Here is a 21,396-nt window from a genome sequence, read left to right on the forward strand (position 1 = left end):
ACGTGGTTTTTTCGCACAAATTAAGGTCACATTGTTATAATGCACAATTGTGTAACATGACACCAAAATGCATTTAAAACAAATCCTTTAAAACTTAATTTTGATCATATTCCATTACTTTAAACATAATTTACAAATAATAATTGGTAGGATTTTTATATGCTCTGGGATGATATATTATGATATGATATATTGTAAATACCTTTGATAGAACCATACACATTTAACATAATACAATTTATAAACAAATTCTCTTTAAGAACATTGACTTTTAAATGTAAGAGTTATGTCTCGTTCTGAAACCCGATAATTTTAAGTTATATTGCAAGAAAAATGTAACTTAATTTGTGCGAAAAACCATGTCAATTAAAAATAGTGCGTTGAGCTGTATATCTGACGCGCCGAGCAAAAAACGTCCCCCAGCTCTATTTGACGTTACATCAAATGCCTCGTCTAAAGTCAACGAAGTAAAAACGATGTAAAAGCACCTTCATAAAAGATGAGTAAAATTTCCCCAGCAGATCTACGTTTTATGCAAAGGAAGATTTTTTGTGGGTTGACATAGAGCATTCTTTAAGATGCACGTCTATCTCCGTCAAGTGTCTGCACGATCTTTCCTTTTCACAGTTTAAAGTGTATATATATTTTTAAAAGAAGACGTCTAGTGGTCATTAAAAGTTTCCTATAAGGCCACTTGTAAAATAAGCTTAAAGGTTTGTTTGCCTTCTCCGTTTTTGGGTTAAAAAATAGCGTCGGTAAGTAGATCGGTTAATTATATTTAGATATTTTCATAACAGATGTTAAGTTGTCAAAATCTTTAAAAATAGAGAACACTTTATGCAAGTAGTTCGTCTTGGGATAAAGAAATTCCGGAATGATATAACATTTTTAATGGTTTATAAAACGATAAAATGAGTTGGCCATTTAAAGTTAGTTGGTCGCGATAGGACGGTAGAGTCTATAACATAACCCAGTCTTGGATTTCGGGAAAATTATTTCCGGATTGGTTTTCACATCTATAATTTTCTTGAACGCCGAACCCGATTGTATTCTTCATGCGAGGCGGTAAATTTATCCAATCTTGACATGTATTTTATGGAAGAAATTCCGATATACTGCTTTGTTTTGAAGTACGACCTCTTTCTTCACAACAGCTCCATGAAAGGGATGAAGAAAATAGGTATGAACGTAGTAAACATAGAGATATGTTTTAAAATAGTAATTGAATATAGTGTGTACTGTGTAAACACTTCAACAGTGTTCAACGAGCCTGGTATAAACAGATAAATATATTTAAGCAAACGAAAAAATCAAATTAAAATATTTAAAAATTTATGAATATATATATAAATTTACTTCAAGTTTTGCCAAAGGGCAACTTGATAAACTACCTAACCTAGTCACGGTTCGACATATAGTCTACAAACTACCTAACCCAGTCACGGTTCTACATAACCAAGTCTGTAAACTACCTAACCCAGTCACGGTTCGACATAAAGTCTTTAAACTACCTAACCCAGTAACGGTTCTACATAACCAAGTCTGCAAACTACCTAACCCAGTCACTGTTCGACATAAAGTCTATAAACTACCTAACCCAGTCACGGTTCTACATAATCAAATCGGTAAACTACCTAACCCAGTCACGGTTCTATATAACCAAGTCTGTAAACTACCTAACCCAGTCACGGTTCAACCTAACCAAGTCTGTAAACTTCCTAACCCAGTCACGGTTCAACATCACCAAGTCTCTAAACTACCTAACCCAGTCATGGTTCTACATAACCAAGTCTATAAACTACCTAACCCAGTCACGGTTCAACCTAACCAAGTCTGTAAACTTCCTAACCCAGTCACGGTTCAACATCACCAAGTCTATAAACTACCTAACCCAGTCATGGTTCTACATAACCAAGTCTAAAAACTACCTTACCCAGTCACGGTTCAACATCACCAAGTCTATAAACTACCTAACCCAGTCACGGTTCAACATCACCAAGTCTATAAACTAACTAATCCAGTTACGGTTCAACATCACCAAGTCTCTAAACTACATAATCCAGTCACGGTTCTATATAAACAAGTCTCTAAACTACATAATCCAGTCACGGTTCTTCAGAAAAAAGTCTCTAAACTACATAATCCAGTCATGGTTCTACATAAACAAGTCTCTAAACTACATAACCCAGTCATGGTTCTTCATAAACAAGTCTCTAAACTACATAATCCAGTCACGGTTCTACATAAACAAGTCTCTAAACTACATAACCCAGTCATGGTTCTTCATGTACAAATCTCTAAACTACATAATCCAGTCACGGTTCTTCATAAACAAGTCTCTAAACTAAATAATCCAGTCACGGTTCTATATAAACAAGTCTCTAAACTACATAATCCAGTCATGGTTCTACATAAACAAGTCTCTATCTACATAATCCAGTCATGGTTCTACATAAACAAGTCTATAAACTACATAATCCAGTCACGGATCAACATCACCAAGTCTCTAAACTACATAATCCAGTTACGGTTCTACATAAGCAAGTCTCTAAACTACATAATCCAGTCTCGGTTCTACATAAACAAGTCTCTAAACTACATTATCCAGTCACAGTTCTACATAAGCAAGTCTCTAAACTACATAACCCAGTCATGGTTCTTCATAAACAAGTCTCTAAACTACCTAACCCAGTCACAGTTCGACATAAAGTCTATAAACTACCTAACCCAGTCACGGTTCTACATAATCAAATCGGTAAACTACCTAACCCAGTCACGGTTCTATATAACCAAGTCTGTAAACTACCTAACCCAGTCACGGTTCTACATAACCAAGTCTGTAAACTTCCTAACCCAGTCACGGTTCAACATCACCAAGTCTATAAACTACCTAACCCAGTCATGGTTCTACATAACCAAGTCTATAAACTACCTAACCCAGTCACGATTCTACATAACCAAGTCTGTAAACTACCTAACCCAGTCACGGTTCAACATCACCAAGTCTATAAACTACCTAACCCAGTCACGGTTCAACATCACCAAGTCTATAAACTAACTTATCCAGTCACGGTTCTATATAAACAAGTCTCTAAACTACATAATCCAGTCACGGTTCTTCAGAAACAAGTCTCTAAACTACATAATCCGGTCATGGTTCTACATAAACAAGTCTCTAAACTACATAACCCAGTCATGGTTCTTCATAAACAAGTCTCTAAACTACATAATCCAGTCACGGTTCTACATAAACAAGTCTCTAAACTACATAACCCAGTCATGGTTCTTCATGTACAAATCTCTAAACTACATAATCCAGTCACGGTTCTTCATAAACAAGTCTCTAAACTACATAATCCAGTCACGGTTCTACATAAACAAGTCTCTAAACTACCTAACCCAGTCATGGTTCTACATAACCAAGTCTATAAACTACCTAACCCAGTCACGGTTCTACATAACCAAGTCTGTAAACTACCTAACCCAGTCACGGTTCAACATCACCAAGTCTATAAACTACCTAACCCAGTCACGGTTCAACATCACCAAGTCTATAAACTAACTAATCCAGTTACGGTTCAACATCACCAAGTCTCTAAACTACATAATCCAGTCACGGTTCTATATAAACAAGTCTCTAAACTACATAATCCAGTCACGGTTCTTCAGAAACAAGTCTCTAAACTACATAATCCAGTCATGGTTCTACATAAACAAGTCTCTAAACTACATAACCCAGTCATGGTTCTTCATAAACAAGTCTCTAAACTACATAATCCAGTCACAGTTCTACATAAACAAGTCTCTAAACTACATAACCCAGTCATGGTTCTTCATGTACAAAAAACTACATAATCCAGTCACGGTTCTTCATAAACAAGTCTCTAAACTACATAATCCAGTCACGGTTCTACATAAACAAGTCTCTAAACTACATAATCCAGTCACGGTTCTACATAAACAAGTCTCTAATCTACATAATCCAGTAACGGTTCTTCATAAACAAGTCTATAAACTACATAATCCAGTCACGGTTCAACATCACCAAGTCTCTAAACTACATAATCCAGTCACGGTTCTACATAAGCAACTCTCTAAACTACATAATCCAGTCACGGTTCTACATAAACAAGTCTCTAAACTACATAATCCAGTCACGGTTCTACATAAGCAAGTCTCTAAACTACATAACCCAGTCATGGTTCTTCATAAACAAGTCTCTAAACTACCTAACCCAGTCACGGTTCGACATAAAGTCTATAAACTACCTAACCCAGTCACGGTTCTACATAATCAAATCGGTAAACCACCTAACCCAGTCACGGTTCTATATAACCAAGTCTGTAAGCTACCTAACCCAGTCACGGTTCAACCTAACCAAGTCTGTAAACTTCCTAACCCAGTCACGGTTCAACATCACCAAGTCTATAAACTACCTAACCCAGTCATGGTTCTACATAACCAAGTCTATAAACTACCTAACCCAGTCACGGTTCTATATAACCAAGTCTGTAAACTACCTAACCCAGTCACGGTTCAACATCACCAAGTCTATAAACTACCTAACCCAGTCACGGTTCAACATCACCAAGTCTATAAACTAACTAATCTAGTTACGGTTCAACATCACCAAGTCTCTAAACTACATAATCCAGTCACGGTTCTATATAAACAAGTCTCTAAACTACATAATCCAGTCACGATTCTTCAGAAACAAGTCTCTAAACTACATAATCCACTCATGGTTCTATATAAACAAGTCTCTAAACTACATAACCCAGTCATGGTTCTTCATAAACAAGTCTCTAAACTACATAATCCAGTCACGGTTCTACATAAACAAGTCTCTAAACTACATAACCCAGTCATGGTTCTTCATGTACAAATCTCTAAACTACATAATCCAGTCACGGTTCTTCATAGACAAGTCTCTAAACTACATAATCCAGTCACGGTTCTACATAAACAAGTCTCTAAACTACATAATCCAGTCATGGTTCTACATAAACAAGTCTCTAATCTACATAATCCAGTCACGGTTCTTCATAAACAAGTCTATAAACTACATAATCCAGTCACGGTTCAACATCACCAAGTCTCTAAACTACATAATCCAGTCACGGTTCTACATAAGCAAGTCTCTAAACTACATAATCCAGTCACGGTTCTACATAAACAAGTCTCTAAACTACATAATCCAGTCACGGTTCTACATAAGCAAGTCTCTAAACTACATAACCCAGTCATGGTTCTTCATAAACAAGTCTCTAAACTACCTAACCCAGTCACGGTTCGACATAAAGTCTATAAACTACCTAACCCAGTCACGGTTCTACATAATCAAATCGGTAAACTACCTAACCCAGTCACGGTTCTATATAACCAAGTCTGTAAACTACCTAACCCAGTCACGGTTCAACCTAACCAAGTCTGTAAACTTCCTAACCCAGTCACGGTTCAACATCACCAAGTCTATAAACTACCTAACCCAGTCATGGTTCTACATAACCAAGTCTATAAACTACCTAACCCAGTCACGGTTCAACATCACCAAGTCTATAAACTAACTAATCCAGTCACGGTTCTATATAAACAAGTCTCTAAACTACATAATCCAGTCACGGTTCTTCAGAAACAAGTCTCTAAACTACATAATCCGGTCATGGTTCTACATAAACAAGTCTCTAAACTACATAACCCAGTCATGGTTCTTCATAAACAAGTCTCTAAACTACATAATCCAGTCACGGTTCTACATAAACAAGTCTCTAAACTACATAACCCAGTCATGGTTCTTCATGTACAAATCTCTAAACTACATAATCCAGTCACGGTTCTTCATAAACAAGTCTCTAAACTACATAATCCAGTCACGGTTCTACATAAACAAGTCTCTAAACTACCTAACCCAGTCATGGTTCTACATAACCAAGTCTATAAACTACCTAACCCAGTCACGGTTCTACATAACCAAGTCTGTAAACTACCTAACCCAGTCATAAACAAGTCTATAAACTACCTAACCCAGTCACGGTTCAACATCACCAAGTCTATAAACTAACTAATCCAGTTACGGTTCAACATCACCAAGTCTCTAAACTACATAATCCAGTCACGGTTCTATATAAACAAGTCTCTGAACTACATAATCCAGTCACGATTCTTCAGAAACAAGTCTCTAAACTACATAATCCACTCATGGTTCTATATAAACAAGTCTCTAAACTACATAACCCAGTCATGGTTTTTCATAAACAAGTCTCTAAACTACATAATCCAGTCACGGTTCTACATAAACAAGTCTCTAAACTACATAACTCAGTCATGGTTCTTCATGTACAAATCTCTAAACTACATAATCCAGTCACGGTTCTTCATAAACAAGTCTCTAAACTACATAATCCAGTCACGGTTCTACATAAACAAGTCTCTAAACTACATAATCCAGTCATGGTTCTACATAAAGAAGTCTCGATCTACATAATCCAGTCATGGTTCTACATAAACAAGTCTATAAACTACATAATCCAGTCACGGTTCAACATCACCAAGTCTCTAAACTACATAAACCAGTCACGGTTCTACATAAGCAAGTCTCTAAACTACATAATCCAGTCACGGTTCTACATAAACAAGTCTCTAAACTACATAATCCAGTCACGGTTCTACATAAGCAAGTCTCTAAACTACATAACCCAGTCATGGTTCTTCATAAACAAGTCTCTAAACTACCTAACCCAGTCACGGTTCGACATAAAGTCTATAAACTACCTAACCCAGTCACGGTTCTACATAATCAAATCGGTAAACTACCTAACCAAGTCACGGTTCTATATAACTAAGTCTGTAAACTACCTAACCCAGTCACAGTTCAACCTAACCAAGTCTGTAAACTTCCTAACCCAGTCATGGTTCAACATCACCAAGTCTATAAACTACCTAACCCAGTCATGGTTCTACATAACCAAGTCTATAAACTACCTAACCCAGTCACGGTTCTACATAACCAAGTCTGTAAACTACCTAACCCAGTCACGGTTCAACATCACCAAGTCTATAAACTATCTAACCCAGTCACGGTTCAACATCACCAAGTCTATAAACTAACTAATCCAGTTACTGTTCAACATCACCAAGTCTCTAAACTACATAATCCAGTCACGGTTCTATATAAACAAGTCTCTAAACTACATAATCCAGTCACGGTTCTTCATAAACAAGTCTCTAAACTACATAATCCAGTCATGGTTCTACATAAACAAGTCTCTAAACTACATAACCCAGTCATGGTTCTTCATGTACAAGTCTCTAAACTACATAATCCAGTCACGGTTCTTCATAAACAAGTCTCTAAACTACATAATCCAGTCACGGTTCTACATAAACAAGTCTCTAAACTACATAATCCAGTCATGGTTCTACATAAACAAGTCTTGATCTACATAATCCAGTCATGGTTCTACATAAACAAGTCTATAAACTACATAATCCAGTCACGGTTCAACATCACCAAGTCTCTAAACTACATAATCCAGCCACGGTTCTACATAAACAAGTCTCTAAACTACATAATCCAGTCACGGTTCTACATAAACAAGTCTCTAAACTACATAACCCAGTCATGGTTCTTCATAAACAAGTCTCTAAACTACATAATCCAGTCACGGTTCTACATAAACAAGTCTCTAAACTACATAATCCAGTCATGGTTCTTCATAAACAAGTCTGTAAACTACATAATCCAGTCACGGTTCTACATAAACAAGTCTCGATCTACATAATCCAGTCATGGTTCTACATAAACAAGTCTATAAACTACATAATCCAGTCACGGTTCAACATCACCAAGTCTCTAAACTACATAATCCAGTCACGGTTATTCATAAACAAGTCTATAAACTACATAATCCAGTCACGGTTCTACATAAACAAGTCTCTAAACTACATAATCCAGTCACGGTTCTACATAAACAAGTCTCTAAACTACATAATCCAGTCATGGTTCTACATAAACAAGTCTCTAAACTTCATAATCCAGTCACAGTTCTACATAAACAAGTCTCTAAACTACCTAACCCAGTCACGGTTCGACATAAAGTCTATAAACTACCTAACCCAGTCACGGTTCTACATAATCAAATCGGTAAACTACCTAACCCAGTCACGGTTCTATATAACCAAGTCTGTAAACTACCTAACCCAGTCACGGTTCTACATAACCAAGTCTGTAAACTACCTAACCCAGTCACGGTTCAACATCACCAAGTCTATAAACTATCTAACCTAGTCACGGTTCAACATCACCAAGTCTATAAACTAACTAATCCAGTTACGGTTCAACATCACCAAGTCTCTAAACTACATAATCCAGTCACGGTTCTATATAAACAAGTCTCTAAACTACATAATCCAGTCACGGTTCTTCATAAACAAGTCTCTAAACTACATAATCCAGTCATGGTTCTACATAAACAAGTCTCTAAACTACATAACCCAGTCATGGTTCTTCATAAACAAGTCTCTAAACTACATAATCCAGTCACGGTTCTACATAAAGAAGTCTCTAAACTACATAACCCAGTCATGGTTCTTCATGTACAAATCTCTAAACTACATAATCCAGTCACGGTTCTTCATAAACAAGTCTCTAAACTACATAATCCAGTCACGGTTCTGCAAAAACAAGTCTCTAAACTACATAATCCAGTCATGGTTCTACATAAACAAGTCTTGATCTACATAATCCAGTCATGGTTCTACATAAACAAGTCTATAAACTACATAATCCAGTCACGGTTCAACATCACCAAGTCTCTAAACTACATAATCCAGTCACGGTTCTACATAAACAAGTCTCTAAACTACATAATCCAGTCACGGTTCTACATAAACAAGTCTCTAAACTACATAATCCAGTCACGGTTCTACATAAACAAGTCTCTAAACTACATAACCCAGTCAAGGTTCTTCATAAACAAGTCTCTAAACTACATAATCCAGTCACGGTTCTACATAAACAAGTCTCGATCTACATAATCCAGTCATGGTTCTACATAAACAAGTCTATAAACTACATAATCCAGTCACGGTTCAACATCACCAAGTCTCTAAACTACATAATCCAGTCACGGTTATTCATGAACAAGTCTATAAACTACATAATCCAGTCACGGTTCAACATAAACAAGTCTCTAAACTACATAATCCAGTCACGGTTCTACATAAAAAGTCTCTAAACTACATAATCCAGTCACGGTTCTACATAAACAAGTCTCTAAACTACATAACCCAGTCACGGTTCTTCATAAACAAGTCTCTAAACTTCATAATCCAGTCACGGTTTTACATAAACAAGACTCAACAAGTCTCTAAACTACATAATCCAGTCACGGTTCTACATCAGCAAATCTCTAAACTACATAATCCAGTCATGGTTCTACATAAACAAGTCTCTAAACTACATAATCCAGTCATGGTTCTACATAAACAAAATCTACATAATCCAGTCATGGTTCTACATAAACAAGTCTATAAACTACATATCCAGTCACAGTTCAACATCACCAAGTCTCTAAACTACATAATCCAGTCACGGTTCTTCATAAACAAGTCTATAAACTACATAATCCAGTCACGGTTCCACATAAACAAGTCTCTAAACTACATAATCCAGTCACGGCTCTACATAAACAAGTCTCTTAACTACATAACCCAGTCATGGTTCTACATAACCAAGTCTGTAAACTACCTAACCCTTTCACGGTTAAACATGACCAAGTCTGTAAACTACCTTACCCAGTCACGGTTCTACATAAGCAAGTCTCTAAACAACCTAACCCAGATCTTTTATTGTAGTCTGAATACACATGTCAACAAAATTGTTTATTAGTGCAGAATGGCTCGTTTTTTTAAAATTAATATATAACATGTTTGAAAGTTTTCAAGCTATTTGATATGTATTTATTTGTTTCATTAATTATTGAATACATGTAACATGTATAACAACATGAAATTTTATGGATATATTTTTCAGGTGTAGAAAACAAACCTCATCACCAGAAGTCTCTGAAGAAAGTGGTCGTGAAACTTAAAGAAGACCTAAAGGTCTCACCTGCAGAAAATATAGAAAAATTTTTTATGTACAGTTAAGGGACTGTGAAATATCATAGAAGTCTCAAGAAAGGAGAGGTAAAAAAATGAAATTATAAAAGGTGCTTTTATAAATATGATCAATACATTTAATATAATCAAGGACTGACTGACAGATTTTTAAGGCACTTGTCCTTTTAAATTGAAGAGGAAGACAAATACTAAGTAGATCATATGGCTTTTTTTAAGTCACTTGCCCATGGGCAAGTGATCGATAAAATTTCACTTGCCCACCCCTAAAATTCACAAGTCAATAGCTCAATTGCTCAAATCATGACCCTCAGGGATAGGGTGGGCCAGAATGGCAAATCAATGTTTGGACAGCAAAGCCATGATTGGTCTTATTTTAGTTTGGGGGCACAAAGTAAGTTCAAATGTAAAGGTCAATAAAGCCACAGGTAGTCAAAGAAATATCCAAGCATCATTAAGGCTGAGTCCCAAACAAATTTGTTTTGTTTTTTTAAGATTTTATCTTGAATATCTTGAGAATAATGATTTAATGTATCTGTATCGCCTCCACCAGGACTATTTCTCTTAACTTCATGTTAGGAAATATTCCTGGCCTGCGGGATCTGGATCTTTGGTAACTCCCCCAGTGATACACTGTATATTGCATAAATTAAAAAAGCACACAATCTAATTCCACTTCCCCTTTTCAACACACAAAACCTATTCCATTGACTTAATCATGTTAAGCATTTTTCAATGAGCTTTTTTTTTGTTTTTTCACTGATTTTAGGGGTATATTCAGTTCTCCAGGATGTTACCTTTATAGTTTGAAAAACTGCCAAAATGGAAAGGTTTTGACATCACTGGAAGATGGGTATGATAAATTTTATTTTTTCAGAATAAATTACCATAAAGAAAATAGATATGCATATTGTAAAGTGAATTTGTTATTCTTTGATAACCAATCAACTTATTAACATTTAAGGTAAACCATATGTGGAGACCAGTCTTTATATCCATAATTTAATTAGTCACATCTGAAGTGCTATTAAAATGACTAATATTCAAAAGAATTTCATTATTTCCTTATTCCTTATTTATTTTCATTCTCTTTTAGGACAGGACAGAGTTTTAATGAAGAAGTTTGATATTTTAAAGATGTGTTGCTTGTTAGGCAAGAATCATTACCGCAGCTTCCAATTCCATTGTCAAGAACATCACATATATAGAAAAGCCGAAGAACTTCTATACCCAGTGAAATAGCAGTTTTATGTTTTGATTGACTGAGTTAACAAATTTGTTTTGCTCTTCATCAGTAACTGTATAAATTATATATTTTACAAGTTTGCTACATATTGCTATATGGTTTACAGGTATATATTTATACCTCTGCTCCGAAGGAGAGGGGGGTATACTGTTTTACCCTTGTGTTCCTGTCTGTGTGTCTGTTGGTAACAAATTTTCGTCGCAGTTTTCTCACCAATTCCTTTTCTTGGATGCTTAATTGAAATGTTAACACAATCTTCTCTGAGGCATGCCATATAGTGGGATACATTTTTATTCAAATTCGATGTCAACTTCCTGTTTGTCTGTGCATCCATCAGTTTCATACATAACAAATTTTCTCATTAACTATATATAGCAGATGTTTGAAATTGTACTACACTCTTTGTTTAGGCATGCCATATGGTGGAATTAATTTTGATATGAATCTTATGTCAACTTCATATTTTTCTGTGGATCTGCCTGTAAGTGTATATTAACATGATAGTGCTTATTTACATCAGAGCGGGGGTATTACTAGTGAGCATTGGCTCACAGATTTCTTGTTTGATCAGTATCTGATGAAATTTAATTGTTATGACATACAAATGGACTCTATCAGAGCTGATCCAGTGTGTCTGGTTAATGAAGATAAACTCATAAACCCTGTAAATTTTGAGTTCAGTCAAATTAAATGCACTCCAGATTGCTTTACTTGTAATTCTTATTTGAACCATAGTTTACATATAGGTATATGAGTACTTGATGTTATTAAGTGATGAAAACGAAGTCGAGATGAGCTTTTGCTATAGCCCCGGCTTCGCCGTTAGCGTCAGCGTCCCATGTTAAAGTTTTAGGAGCAAGTCCATTCCCAAGTAACTATTAGCCCTTCCTGGACCAAACTTGCATGGATGATGCATCTAGAGATGGACACTACCAGACTTGCTTCGGATGCTGGATCTGACTTATTTTTTCCACATGAGTGATCAGGTTAAAGTTTTTGGAGCACATTCATTCTCTAATGAACTTCTAGACTTATTTAAACAGAACATGCTTGAATATTGTTGTCAGAATAATTACCAAGTGTTAAGAAAATATGATGCTCGATTTGCATTACTTAAACCAATAACATTCCTCGAGGTTAGCTTCGTAATCTTTGAATACGTATGTTTTATCTTTGCATCACTAGTATACCCTCAGTAGAGCATTCATGTCCTATGGACATATTTCTGGTTATCTTGATGAGTTTTCTAGTTCTCTTGACTGGACCCAATTGCTGCAGATACTGGTAAATCCGAAATGATAAAGCGGTATGATTAGATTGAATACAAGTATTTTGGTTTAGTTTAGTAACAATGCTTGCAAATTAAGCTTTTTAATTGCATGTAACTGTGGCGGTCAGCCAAGCTCGATAACCCATGGCCAGATTGCTCAGTTGGTAGAGAACCTATCAAGAGTTTCAGGGGGCCCAGGTTGAATCCCGGCCCCGGGATCATGAAACAAACTTAGACTTAAGTCAAAATTTCAAATTACTATAAAATCTTTAAAACTTGTTAAAGGAAACTCATAATTTGCATACAACAGCAGACCAATGATACAAAATAGGAAAGCATTTTCATTTTGGGCTGCTTGACCTCTAAAAAATTTCAGAATCTAAGACATTTGATGACTTAAGCTTAAGATGCTTCATGATCTTGGGGCCCGGTCTGGTCTGCAGCATTTTCTCCTCTACCTTTACATTTGGAGCCATGCCTTGGAATTGAAATGTGAAAGACCTGCTAAGATGAGCCTGGGTTTGGGTCTTTGGAGAGTAAAAGACTTTAAAGTAGGGAGGAATGTGGCGGTCAGCCAGGTTCGATCTTCGGTGGCCAGATACTTCAGTTGGTAGAGCACCTAACCAGTTTTTCAGGAGGCCTGGGTTCGAATCTTGGTCTAGTCCGCTGCATTTTCTTCTCTACTTTACAGATTTGGTGTCGTTGACCACTCCTGGACTTGCAGGTGAAATTCCTGCCAGAGGCTACAAAGAACTTAGGTTATGTCAAGGGTGAAGACCTTTAAAAGAACAAGGTTCATCTTTGCCTAAATTGGCCTTGTGAATTCCTGAAAAACTGAAGTTGCATAGTTTTAGTTAACAATGCATTAAAATATCGCTTAGATCTTTGGTGACTGCGATCCTATAAAAAATGACGTCATTTGCTGGCAAGTCAATGCATTATGACGTCACGAAGTGCGTCAATTTCCTCATATTCAGAAAAAGTCTATAAAAACGGCCAATTTTTGAGTTATTTTTTAATATTTGATATAGAGCGCAACTTCTGATCTAAAATATGCACCTAGTAAATGATAGAACTGTTTCTGAGGATTCATGGACATGTTTTACTTTTTAGATCAGAGGGTGCGCTCATATTATTTTTCTTCACTGGAAGTACTCAATTATACCTGTTTACATCAAAATTCAAGAACATTGCCATTTCATAAAGCCAGTTCTCCAATACATGGACTTCGATGAGACTTTTTTTAATAGGATATGAAAGCATAAAGTCTCTATTTTATTTTAATTCTGCAAATAGAAAATCAAGTGATGATCAATTACATTGGCATATCTACAGGGCCATTTTATGCAGAAAGTGAACCGACTTCTTTAAGAAGAAGGAATGTAACAAACTGGACCTTGGATACCACTTGAACCGTGACTGGGTTAGGTAGTTACGAGATTGGTTTATATTAAACCATGACTGGATTATGTAGTTTTAAGCGACATGTTAATGTAGAGCCGTGACTGGGTTATGTAATTTAGAGACTTGTTTATGAAGAACCGTGACTGGATTATGTAGTTTAGAGACTTGTTTATGTAAAACCATGACTGGATTATGTAGTTTAGAGACTTAATTGTTGATGTAAAACCATGACTGGATTATGTAGTTTAGAGACTTGTTTATGTAGAACCATGACTGGGTTATGTAGTTTAGAGACTTGTTTATGAAGAACCATGACTGGATTATGTAGTTTAGAGACTTGTTTATGTAGAACCGTGACTGGATTATGTAGTTTAGAGACTTGTTTATGTAGAACCGTGACTGGATTATGTAGTTTAGAGACTTGTTTATGTAGAACCATGACTGGGTTATGTAGTTTAGAGACTTGTTTATGTAGAACCGTGACTGGATTATGTAGTTTAGAGACTTGTTTATGAAGAACCTTGACTGGATTATGTAGTTTAGAGACTTGTTTATGTAGAACCATGACTGGATTATGTAGTTTAGAGACTTGTTTATGAAGAACCATGACTGGGTTATGTAGTTTAGAGACTTCTTTATGTAAATCCATGACTGGGTTATGTAGTTTAGAGACTTGTTTATGTAGAATCGTGACTGGATTATGTAGTTTAGAGACTTGTTTATGTAGAACCGTGACTAAGTTATGTAGTTTAGAGACTTGTTTATGAAGAACCGTGACTGGATTATATAGTTTAGAGACTTGTTTATGTGGAACCGTGACTGGATTATGTAGTTTAGAGACTTGTTTATGTAAATCCATGACTGGATTATGCAGTTTAGAGACTTGTTTATGAAGAGCTGTGACTGGATTATGTAGTTTAGAGACTTGTTTATGTAGAACTGTGACTGGATTATGTAGTTTAGAGACTTGTTTATGAAGAACCATGACTGGATTATGTAGTTTAGAGACTTGTTTATGTAAATCCAAGACTGGATTATGTAGTTTAGAGACTTGTTTATGAAGAGCCGTGACTGGATTATGTAGTTTAGAGACTTGTTTATGAAGAACCATGACTGGATTATGTAGTTTAAAGACGTGTATATGTAGAACCATGACTGTGTTATGTAGTTTAGAGACTTGTTTATGAAGAACCGTGACTGGATTATGTAGTTTAGAGACTTGTTTATGTAGAACCGTGACTGGATTATGTAGTTTAGAGACTTGTTTATGAAGAACCGTGACTGGATTATGTAGTTTAGAGACTTGTTTATGTAGAGCCGTGACTGGATTATGTAGTTTAGAGACTTGTTTATGTAGAACCGTGACTGGGTTATGTAGTTTAGAGACTTGTTTATGAAAACCATGACTGGATTATGTAGCTTAGAGACTTGTTTATGTAGAACCGTGACTTGGTTATGTAGTTTAGAGACTTGTTTATGAAGAACCGTGACTGGATTATGTAGTTTAGAGACTTGTTTATGAAGAACCGTGACTGGATTATGTAGTTTAGAGACTTGTTTATGTTGAACCATGACTGGGTTATGTAGTTTAGAGACTTGTTTATGTAGAACCGTGACTGGATTATGTAGTTTAGAGACTTGTTTATGAAGAACCTTGACTGGATTATGTAGTTTAGAGACTTGTTTATGTAGAACCATGACTGGATTATGTAGTTTAGAGACTTGTTTATGAAGAACCATGACTGGGTTATGTAGTTTAGAGACTTGTTTATGTAAATCCATGACTGGGTTATGTAGTTTAGAGACTTGTTTATGTAGAACCGTGACTGGATTATGTAGTTTAGAGACTTGTTTATGTAGAACCGTGACTAAGTTATGTAGTTTAGAGACTTGTTTATGAAGAACCGTGACTGGATTATATAGTTTAGAGACTTGTTTATGTGGAACCGTGACTGGATTATGTAGTTTAGAGACTTGTTTATGTAAATCCATGACTGGATTATGCAGTTTAGAGACTTGTTTATGAAGAGCTGTGACTGGATTATGTAGTTTAGAGACTTGTTTATGTAGAACCGTGACTGGATTATGTAGTTTAGAGACTTGTTTATGAAGAACCATGACTGGATTATGTAGTTTAGAGACTTGTTTATGTAAATCCATGACTGGATTATGTAGTTTAGAGACTTGTTTATGAAGAGCCGTGACTGGATTATGTAGTTTAGAGACTTGTTTATGAAGAACCATGACTGGATTATGTAGTTTAAAGACGTGTATATGTAGAACCATGACTGTGTTATGTAGTTTAGAGACTTGTTTATGAAGAACCGTGACTGGATTATGTAGTTTAGAGACTTGTTTATGTAGAACCGTGACTGGATTATGTAGTTTAGAGACTTGTTTATGAAGAACCGTGACTGGATTATGTAGTTTAGAGACTTGTTCATGTAAAACCATGACTGGATTATGTAGTTTAGAGACTTGTTTATGTAGAACCGTGACTGGATTATGTAGTTTAGAGACTTGTTTATGTAGAACCGTGACTGGGTTATGTAGTTTAGAGACTTGTTTATGAAAACCATGACTGGATTATGTAGCTTAGAGACTTGTTTATGTAGAACCGTGACTTGGTTATGTAGTTTAGAGACTTGTTTATGAAGAACCGTGACTGGATTATGTAGTTTAGAGACTTGTTTATGAAGAACTGTGACTGGAGTAGGTAGTTTAGAGACTTGTTTATGTAGAACCGTGACTGGATTATGTAGTTTAGAGACTTGTTTGTATTGAACCATGACTGGATTATGTAGTTTAGTGACTTGTTTATGTAGAACCGTGACTGGGTTATGTAGTTTAGAGACTTGTTTATGTGGAACTGTGACTGGTTTAAGTAGTTTAGAGGCTTGTTTATGTTCAACCATGACTGTGTAATGTTGAATAGTGATTGGGATATGTAGTTCAGTGGATTGGTTACACTGTTCGGTGACTGGGATCTGTTGAACCATGACTGGATTATTAGGTTTCCCTGTGTATCGGATTTTAGTTTCCGATGAATGTTTTTTTATGAGTTATTTCACAATTGAACATTTTATTAAGTTATGTTGAACACCTATATCATCATATATTGCTCGTTGAACGTTATTTTATTTCTAGGACCTAATTCCTTTTATCCAGATTCACATTTAGAGACTAATTACCTAGCGTTATATGGGCTGGATTCCTTATAACAAATTTCTTTTTGTCTCGGTAGATTAACATACTTTATCAAGTAAATAATATTCTGCAGTACGTGCACATGACAAATACTAAAGACTAAAGTAGGTCACTAGTTGTACTTTGGCATGCTTATGTATAGAAGTGATACTAATAGGTCATGAAATTTATTATGTTTACTATTAAATACCACAAACTTGGTGAAATCATATTTTCGCTTGGATGTCATAATATTATGTCTCCGATTAACGATTGACAATCGACCATTAGTTGCCACACATCAACATCAACATGTTTACAAAAGTATATTGCATCGGGATCGTATATGTGTTCTATTACATAAAACCATACCGGAAATAATATTCCCGGAATCCAAGACTAGGTTATGTTATAGACTCGACCCGATAGGACACACAAAAAATCCAATTCTTTAGAGTTATATATATATATCTACTGTATATTTAAATTCAATGTCCATCAGATTCATCAGGATGTGCATGCACGAAAAATGAAATCAGAATTAGAATAAGAAAATTATATTGCTTCAAATAGTAATGCAAAGAGATAAAAAATATACATATCTGTCTGATGTATATAAATTACACAGTCATATGTTTTTATTCCGTAGACAATGTAAATTAAAAAAAATGCATCGCTTTTTAGATTAAAAAAAATATTATATTTTATATCTGTACAGCTAGCAAGAACTGAAATGTTTCATGAGCTAAGCAAGGATATTGACAAATAATTAAATTTGATGAAAGAAATGTAGTTCTCTAAAAGACAGAGTATTTGACGAAGTTGACCTGTTTTTTTTTCAAAACAAGATTTTAGCTGTTGACTTGACATGAGTATTTTGAGCTTCTTAATTTATTGTCGCATGGTTTAATGCCCTCTCGTGTTATTGCATACAAAAGTAGAAGAAATTCGGATTCCTACCCGACCTTCTTTTTATTCCATGTAGCGTATTTGCTCTATATGTTTGGAGATTTTTGTGTCAATTTTGTGAATTTACGGACGGATTAGTTGCACTCCAACTTTCTAGAAAAATAAAACATATAATAAAAATTTAGAATGTATATAATAATTATCGACTTTTTACGAAAACAAACTATGATAGACTCTGTTATGAAACCGCACTGTATCCACAACCCGTTTACAAACGTTAAATACACACCGATAATTTACATATTGTGAATTTGAAACTGCCAAAATTGCATATCAATAGTAAACATTTTTATGTTTACTTATGTATTTGCAACAATTCTTAACCAGAAAAATATATATTTTTAATTGTTTTAATTTTTTCAAATCTTTCTAAGAGAATCGTCTTCAGACACCATACTCTTTGTTTTAGCACGCTCTTCTAGGATCAAAGCCGCATACCCTATATTTTCCCCTGGTATTCTTATTAGTATAAGTATAAAGCACAAGAGAGCAAAGAAAAATTAGAAATTTATTCATCCAAAAACGCATGAACACGATTTTCATTCCTTTTCGTCTATGAAATCAAGTAATATAATAATTTATTAAATACATTATAAACAAATTTTGAAAAGTAAAACATTACTTACATATTGTGGTGCGTTAGCATTATTGTTTAGTGTATGAGCAGATTGATTGATTGATTGTATACTGTTTATCGTCCCTCTCCAGAATATTTCACTGATATGGAGACGTCACCATTGCCGGTGAAGGGCTGCAAATTTAGGCCTTTGCTCGGCACTCAGGGCCATTGAGTAGGGAGGGATCTTTATCGTGCCACACCTGCTGTGACACGGGGCCTCGGTTTATACGGTCTCATCCGAAGGACCGCCCCATTTAGTCGCCTTTTACGACAAGCAAGGGGGAACTGAAGTCCTATTCTAACCCGGATCCCCACGGGGGTGTATGAGCAGAAGAATTTATGAGCAGAAGAATTTATTCTGGGATGTATTACAAACTATGAAATGTAAAACCTCTTACAAAAATACTATAGTTAACTATACTAAATCAAAGTGTCAAAATTATCACTATAGGGAATTAAAGTTTTCAAAGTGATCACTATAGTTTTCAGAGGCATTACTATAGTAAAGCAAAGTTTTAACCATGATAGTAAATCAAAGTTTTGATAATTATCACTTTGGTTAGTCAACGTTTTTATAGTTATCATTCTACTTAATCAAAGTGTTATAGTGTCAAAGTTATCAATATAATTAACTAAAGTCAACTATTTTTAACTATATTTTTGTTAGAGACACTACAGCAGGAAATAACCAAACAACCCTATTACCAGAGGATAACTCAGCACTTAATTGGGGAGATCATTGGAAGTCTTGTTTCCATTGCTCTGTTACTTTTTATTCTACTTCTGGTAATAGTGCGTCCTTTGTATTCTTCTTATTGATGTTGTGTATATATTCCTAAATAACGAGATAATAGCATCTATTTGTGTATACAAAATAGATGCCTTTATTTTACGAGAAAAGTATATTTGAAGGGACCTATAAACTAGTTTATAGGTCCCAAGTATTTGTTATTTGAACGTTGGCTTTTAAGGGTCGGGTTCGGTTGACACATCAAGTGTAGTATATAAAAGGTCGGGTTTGATCTTCACATTCCTTTCTCCTGAACTTTCGAAGGTAAAGACGCATAACAATATTATTGCTTGCAATAAAATACATGAAATTTTGTTTTGTAACTTTAAAATTTGTATGATTTTTCATTTATACATTGTTCTCAACCATTTTAACGCTATTATTACTATTGATGTGCATTAATTATGACGGATGAGATTGGATTCAAACACTTTACAAAGCAGACGACGCGCACGCGGTTATACTAAAAAATCGTTTACTTATACCTTTGTATTGTTTTACAGTGATGTAATGTTGGTTATTAACATTAATAACTCTCTTTTTGTTTCATACTGCTTCGAAACCCGGCAAAAGCAAAATAGAATAGGCCCTATGCATGTGAACAACAATAAGGAAACTCGGTCGGAACTTCTCGTGGACATGGACCCAAATACAAGACTACAAGTCAAAGAAAGGCATTGAAAATTATCTTCAAATCGTTTGGAAAACCAGACATTGAAATAAGTATAATCACAGATTAACAGTCCAGTATATCAGGTACATCAATCACCTTTGTATTGCATTAATTAGTTGAGTGTGTATACATGTATACTTGAATTGTCTTTTCCACTGTAGATTGACACCAAATTATAAGCAATGTCTGCCAGCATAGCTTTTGATGTTGCTTCTATTACTATTTGTTTAAGAAATGTTAAATTTCAAGATTATAGGGGAAAAAAAAAAGACTTTGAAAAAGAATTTTAAAAGAGAAGAGGGGGGCTAACTGGAAAAAACTAAGTACCAGAAATCAAGCGGCAAACAAAATAAAATTAAATATAACAACCAGTAAATCAAAAATTAGGTTGCAATAAAATAATCTCCCAAAAATAGCTGCAGATCTACATTCAAATCATAAAATTTTACATTGATATCTCTCAAAATAAGGACTTGCAGTTGCCTGAAATTTGTTTAAAACTACGGTCAAAATAACCCAATAGATTGTTTTGATATGCTCTTGTAATGTTAGGTGCAGATAATACAGCAGCTTAATTTTTTCATATGTAACATAAGAAGAATGTTTCAGACCCATTGCACATTTTCATTAAATTTCTGTTTGTGAGATTATATTCAATTTTTCTTTTATAGATATTCAGGTATGTAATGTAAACAGTTGCAACGTTTTGTTTGATTGTAGGAATAGAATTTGGTGAGTCTTTTAAATCCAAGGAATATTAGGCATTATATAAAGCATGGCTAAGAACTAATTGGCTTAAGGCATTATCTAAAATATGGCTCAGAACAATTAGGCATTATGATTGATTTCACTGATATGGAGACGTCACCATTGCCGGTGAAGGGCTGCAAATTTAGGCCTATGCTCGGCACTCATGGCCATTGAGCAGGGAGGGATCTTTATCGTGCCACACCTGCTGCGACACGGGGCCTCGGTTTATACGGTCTCATCCGAAGGACCGCCCCATTTAGTCGCCTTTTACGACAAGCAAGGGGGTACTGAGGACCTATTCTAACCCGGATCCCCATGGGGCATTATGATAATATGGCTGAAAACTACTAGGCATGACGTACAACATGGC

General features: G+C 35.3%; 1 protein-coding gene and 1 long non-coding RNA gene across 2 annotated transcripts in view; both read left to right on the top strand.

The window, feature by feature from the left end:
- Positions 1-19,652, top strand: part of LOC134262172 (uncharacterized) — a 43,001-nt gene extending 23,349 nt beyond the window's left edge. The window contains exon 5 of the mRNA XM_062744564.1: positions 19,481-19,652. Coding sequence (XP_062600548.1) covers positions 19,481-19,652 — 172 coding nt within the window. The remainder of the gene's footprint in view (positions 1-19,480) is intronic.
- On the top strand, positions 960-12,107 carry LOC134262173 (uncharacterized). The gene is made up of 4 exons (XR_009990965.1): positions 960-1,180; positions 10,034-10,188; positions 10,889-10,972; positions 11,216-12,107. It is a non-coding gene; the product is annotated as an uncharacterized LOC134262173 (long non-coding RNA).
- Positions 19,653-21,396: the final 1,744 nt, after the last annotated feature.

The sequence above is a fragment of the Saccostrea cucullata genome, unplaced genomic scaffold (genome assembly GCF_032062105.1).
Source record: "Saccostrea cucullata isolate Sc308-1 unplaced genomic scaffold, CSIRO_AGI_Scuc_v1 ctg394, whole genome shotgun sequence".
Taxonomy (NCBI): domain Eukaryota; kingdom Metazoa; phylum Mollusca; class Bivalvia; order Ostreida; family Ostreidae; genus Saccostrea; species Saccostrea cuccullata.